Raw genomic sequence first — 6,525 nt, 5'->3', positions numbered from 1 at the left:
CGGACACATACCAGATCTGAAAAAAACATAAAGGCAGAGCAATAGGTAGGCGGCAGTAGATGACCGGACCGGGTCATATGTGGCCTCGAATCACCAATCCGAGGCCATGGGAGGAGAAACGGCAGCGGCGTTGGATTAGGGTTAGGGTTTCTTGCTCTGATAGCATGCAGAAAGAGATAATAGAGAGCAAACAACCTAATTATCTATTTATTCAGATAGTTATATATATATATATAGATAATAATATAAATATATATATATATATATATATAGTCATACAAATAGGGATATGGTTAACGGGTCACAGCTCATTAACTCAATACCCAATAGATTTAATCTAACAGTGTCGGTACTCAACAAACTAACTACATATTTCTCATACATCGTCTATCTTTATTGAAAAGATCTTGAAGAAATTAAAATTGTTAAGATGGTAACATTGTATACTATTACCCATCAATCAAATTGTAGGTAAACATATGTCCACGGCATGCACGAGAAACTAAACCAAGCAAGTAATGTATATATATATATATATATAGGAAAGAGCGATCTACATCCATAACAATATCATCTTATGTCATCATATTCTTAAACTCATCAAAGCTAAGAACTCCATCTCCGTCGAGATCAAACTTGCATATCATAGCCCTGCACTCTTCTGTATCTTTCTCTGAGCCAAACTTGCTAAGTACTATCTTGAGACTATCTGCAGTGATGTATCCTTTGCCTTCCATCTCAAACATCCGAAAAGCTTCTCTCAACACCTCAACATTATTCTCTTCATCTCCTTCCACAAATTTGGCCAGCTCTTCAAACCCTAATAGGCCGTCTTCATCGAATTTGATCGAATCCTTGATCTCTTCATCGGATAAATCCATACTGATGGATTTCAAGCATAGTTGCAACTCGGCTAATGAAATCTTGTCATCTCCATCCTTGTCAACGTGATGAAATACTTGTTCGAAATCATTAAAGAATTTGGACATTATGAGAAAATAGGTAGAGAAGAGAGAATAATATTTGATCTAGAGGTTTTGGTTATTTATATACAAGACTAGGGAAGGAAGTTTTAAGTTGTTGGGGATTGAGGGTGGAAGTACTTGAAGTTACGTTGTTAATGTCAGGTTGAGGTTAATTAAGGTGGTTGAAACTAAATAACTATAATGTGGTGTATTAGTAAATAATTATAGAAAGGGATCGTTAAGGAGGGCTTCTTCACGGTATTCTTGTTACTAATCAACACTAATATATTAACAGTAATAAAAAGCTGGAGCATGCGTTTTTTGTTGTTTTAAGGGTAGGGGTTGCTAAACCGTATTCGTAACTGAGGAAATATCCGTATACTTAAATCTATAACCGATAAGATATGGTTACAGATATGGTTTTATAGTAAAATATCCGGATCCGTATTCAAAATATCCGAATACATATTAGTCATGCTCTTAATTCTTACATTATGGATTTGTAGTTAATTTTGATGATCAAGATATCTAACCTTAGCTTTTCAGTTATATGAACGTATTAAAGAATTTTTTGTATCATATGAATTATATTTTTTTTAATATTATCTAGTTTTCTCATATCCGTTTTGTATCCGCATGCATATATCCGTAACCGTATCCGATTTTAGCGGATATGAATATGAATTTTTATTACTGAGGTATATCCGTATCCGTATCCGAGATGGGTAAGCGGATATGAATATGATAAGTATCATATCCGAGCTGTAACCGCACCAAATACACCCTTATTTAAAGGTGTATCTTGATTTTATTTTCAATCTTAGTACATGATGAAACATCTTACATGGTATAGAGCAAAACTGGAGGGAAAAATAAATTGAACTTGAAACTATAATTGCCAGTTTCACCCAATCTCTTTCCTCTAATCCCATGTTTTAATTTGAGGATTAAAAAGTTAGTTTTGTTCCTTCGATAGATTTTTTTTTTTTTGATAGATTCTATATATATGGATAGAATTTTAAATAAAATTAAAGGTCAACCGGGCCTTTAAAGATAAGTAAGGATAATGTTAAAAAGATATTAGAATTCTTTAAAAAAAAACATTCACATACTTTTCCCAATAATTTTTTTATTTGAAGACCCGTAATTTTTTGCCCTTGCATATCCTAGTTTTTCTCTCTACTTAGTTATTTTCCCTAAAAATATGTAATGGATCCTTATGAAGAATAAGAAAAACATTTATTCCAGATAGAAAATAGATAGGAGAAGTATTAAATGTGTATTGGATATTAAGGTGGAATGATTAAAACACGTACCCTTCTTATTTTTTGTTTACTTTTTCAATTTTCCAATAAGAATTATGATAAAATCAAATTTGGGAGCATAAAAGAAACCTTCTCAAATGAAAATTTCAATATTGTATAGAGATTATCTCGTAAATTTTTGTATGCTTAAGTATTTTTATATTATCTTTGTGGATGAAAAATACTCAAAGCTTGTCCTTTTCTAACTAAACTAATTTATCTAAATATCTGTTTCTTTCTGTTCCTTATTCTCACAAATAAATAAGTCCGGCAAGGAATTCTTGGTGAGAAATTTTCTCCAGTATTTAAAATATATTTATGCACTTTAAAACTGTAACCTTTTGATTTCTGGAGTAGCTTATACAGTTCATTCAGAGACAAAATGGTGAAGACAATATTATTTAGGGGGGGTCATTGGTTGGTGTAATTTTAGGGTAAATGGGATAATTTTGGGGACTTTACTTTATGGTGTTATTCATTGAGACAATTTAATTGAGATTTTACTTTAATGTGTTATTCATTGGGACAATGAGATTGAGACAATTAGCCCTACTTTTCCCAAAATTATCCCACTTCTATACAAACTTTTTGTCCCAACCTCCAAAAATTACCTCATTCTTAACTTTGGGACAATCATGAGGAAAGTAGGATAATTTTGAAGCACTAGTTTATTAAATATCTAATATATATTAATTGTATTATAATATATAATATATCTTAATTATAATATATTATAAAATTTTATTATAATGTAAGATAATAAAATATTATATAATATTATCTAATATAACATTATTATATATTATTATTACATATTGGTTAATAATATTTAAATATATTGTCAATATTATGGTAGTTATAATATTAAATAATATTTTATTACTACACTAAAAATTATAATAAACTACTATATATTAAAGTATGATAATATAAATAAAATTAATATATTATATTATATTATTTAATAATATTTTTTAATTAGTATGTTATGATTATTATAGATATTATATTTTAATAAAGAGCAATATCATCAATTATTCTATTTAAATTATAGTAATTTTCAAAAATGATCTGTTTAGAAACTTAATTGCCAAAAACAACATATTTCAAAATTATTTATCCAATTCGACCCAATTTCAGCCAACTGGCTAAAACTGTGTTCACGTGGCTTCAAGTCCTGCGAAGCTTAAACCCCTGATAACAAAGTTGATTAGGGGGCCCAAAACTTCACGGTACTTTTTGTAATTCAACACACACACACACCCCACCCCAAAAAAAAAAAAAAAAAAACTTTAACAACCTGCAAAAAAAGTATTAAGCACAGACTCAAAGTTTTACAACCTCACACCCCTCATTAATTACACGCAAACTTAACTCATCAAATTAAGTTTTCAAAAAAATAACAATATATAATAATAAGAGATTCACCTCATCCCCACAAAATTAATTCCTTCGAAAATTAAAAACTCAGAATAAACCCCCCCAAAAATACTCTTATCATATTAACAGTATCATACAACACATTAATTATTTCAACAAAAAAGACTCAACAAAAAATAAAATTTAAGAATTAGCAGTAGACTCGGCTTTGAGACTCTCGGAACTACCCCTGTCCCCAAACCCTAACCTGCTCATGTATCTCCTCACCTCCTCCTCTATCATCCCTCTCATTATCTCCCTCAACCCCCCAGTACCCTCCTCCTCCTTCCCTTCTCCTCCTTCTTCCTTATCATCCCCCGGCATCCTCAGCGACAACGACGTCACCAACTTCTCATGATCTTCCTCCCTCCTACAAACCCTCTTCGCCTCCCCCTCACGATCATCTGCGTCCCCCTGCGATTTTCGTCTCCTCAGCGTCGAGTTCCAGTGGTTCTTGACCGCGTTATCCGTTCTTCCCTGTAGCATCCTGGCGATGGTCGCCCATTTATTTCCATACCGAGCGTGCGCGGCGATGATCGCGGCATCCTCCGCGGGCGTGAACGGCCTGTGCTGCACGGTGGGGCTCAGCTGGTTGCACCACCGCAGCCTGCATGACTTCCCCGACCGCCCTGGGATCCCCGCGCTTATCGCGGTCCAGTTCTTCGCCCCGTGGAGCTCCACAAGCTTCACCAGCGCAGCGTCCTCTTCAGGGTTCCAAGCCCCCTTGACCTTCTCCTCATTTTCTCCTCCTCCTTCCATCTCAATTTGTTTGCTAAGTGTTGTTGTTTTGAGTTCTGGGTGTTATTTGTTTATATATAGGAGTAATTAGAGGGGGGGTTACCGTATTTAATAACGGATTAAGTTACAAGTTTGAGATAACAGGTCAATTAAACTGCTTTGGCCTTTAGATTTTCTTGGGAACCGTTTCACAAAATCCGTGTTCATTGAACGATTCGTTAACTACCAACGCTACGTACCCCGCAGCTTGTAGGCGTAACCCCCAACCAGGAGTCTGATTTTGATCTCAGCCGTCCATCTTGATTTTCACTCTTCAGATGTGTGATCATGCAAGTGTTTCGATCGATCATCAATCTCTATTTATTTAACTTTATTTATTGGGTTAGTACTTAATATGAGAAACTTTAATATAGTTCAAGTGGCGGAAGAAGATATAAATAAGAAAGTTAAGAGAATCAGAAGGAAATTCGAAAACAATTTCTCGTAATTATGGAAGTGTAATCATCGATCTCTATTTAATGTAAGTCTATTTATAGTGTCAATTAAATGAGCATAGTTATATGTGGGTAAGGGTTTTTTATTTTTTTCTAATTAGCCACGAAACTTGATTTAATTCAAGTGGGAGACTGTATAAATGTGAAAAATTAAGTTAATGGTAGAAGCGAAAGAAGATAGGTAACAATTATAGTCTGGGAGTTAAGCAGGCGTTGTCTACCTCATTTATTAAAAAAGCTACATAAAGGTAGAAGGAAACAAAATGATGAAACTTTGTTAATTAATTGCAGCTTGAAGAAAGAGGATAATAGTGTCAGAACTTGAAGAGAAGGAAGGTGAGTTAAATAGTATATTATACTTATAACTAAGCAGATTAGGAAATATTTAAGGGAAAAAAAATCCTATAGAGGAAGGCCAATGCAGAACATGATATATATTCTGACTTCCACTTTAAATCAGTATATAATATCAATACAATCGGCACAATCAACGTAAAATGTTAATGCGTTCACGAAATGGCTCTAATTGAACCGTAAGGATTTCTCATAATAAGGTACACAGAATTAGCCTCACGCGGAATTCGTCTTAGTTTTCCATAGTTCAAAGCACACCACAGTCTGACATAAAGAAATTACACTTAGAATGATGAACCCTCTGTTGAACAAAAATAGCTGTTCACCGGGTACCCGGTGAATAATAACTCAATGAAGCAAAAGCAGTACATTTCTTCATCCATATATAGCAGTACATTTAGATTCACTTAAAGACATCATTCTCAAAGTAACATATTTCGATCTATTTCTTGATCATGCCATTTGTAATCTGTTCTCGGTGTTTTCCTTCGTTGTGCATGGCGACCATAATAAGGCTGTCGTAGTTCCAGTTCTTGATGACATGGTAAGGATCATCATGGGTCTGTCTCATAGTATACCTGCCATTATCATATGCATGTGGTTCAGTGCACTTGATCTACGGCATGGATTTGTAAGACTGCAGTATCCATTAAACAGAATAATCAAAATAACTTTTAAGTTAAATAAGCCCAAAATCAGCAAAATAATAATATATCTTCTGTACAAGTATATCCATAAACCAAATAGGATCGTGAAATTATCACCATATATTAGATTTATTTTTCTTGATCTTGCATATATCTCTGACGAGTATAGAATATGTTTAGAAGTTTTATAGATACATGAAGGGTGTGCCCAACTGCTAACCATGTATGAAATGTGTTGCAGATGTAGTTATGCACCCATATCGATGTATAGAACAACATAACTCATCATCAGAAACTAGACAAGACTATTCAACACCAAAAGCAAATAGATTAACTCAACAATCTTTATAGCAAAACAGTCAAACTTGAGCAGAACCCCCCGAAATCCTGTGTTATACTTTGGTTGGTTTGCTATGTATGCTCTGTCTCTGTGTATCACCATAATTCTGATTACTTTTGTGCATGATTTCTACCTAAATCGTAGAGACACTATCATGAACTTCTAAGGTCAAGATTGCCAAAGCAGTAATAATCATTCTGGTTGAACAAATGCTCGTATGAGATTTTTAGTTCGTTCGGGCCATTTCCAGATGCACCACCCATA

At 33.8% G+C, this 6,525-nt stretch overlaps 2 protein-coding genes across 2 annotated transcripts; both read right to left on the bottom strand.

Moving 5' to 3' along the window:
- Nucleotides 494-992, bottom strand: LOC109829354 (putative calcium-binding protein CML19). The gene has a single exon (XM_020396485.1). It carries the CDS (start codon nucleotides 987-989, stop codon nucleotides 576-578), a length of 414 nt encoding a protein of 137 aa, XP_020252074.1. The 5' UTR covers nucleotides 990-992; the 3' UTR covers nucleotides 494-575.
- LOC109829353 (transcription factor MYB44-like) lies at nucleotides 3,757-4,452 on the bottom strand. The gene has a single exon (XM_020396484.1). The coding sequence runs from the start codon at nucleotides 4,445-4,447 to the stop codon at nucleotides 3,833-3,835; it is 615 nt and encodes a 204-aa protein (XP_020252073.1). The 5' UTR covers nucleotides 4,448-4,452; the 3' UTR covers nucleotides 3,757-3,832.

This window comes from Asparagus officinalis, chromosome 2 (assembly GCF_001876935.1).
Source record: "Asparagus officinalis chromosome 2, Aspof.V1, whole genome shotgun sequence".
NCBI classification, from domain to species: Eukaryota; Viridiplantae; Streptophyta; class Magnoliopsida; order Asparagales; family Asparagaceae; genus Asparagus; species Asparagus officinalis.
This window is presented reverse-complemented; position numbering and strand designations above follow the sequence as displayed.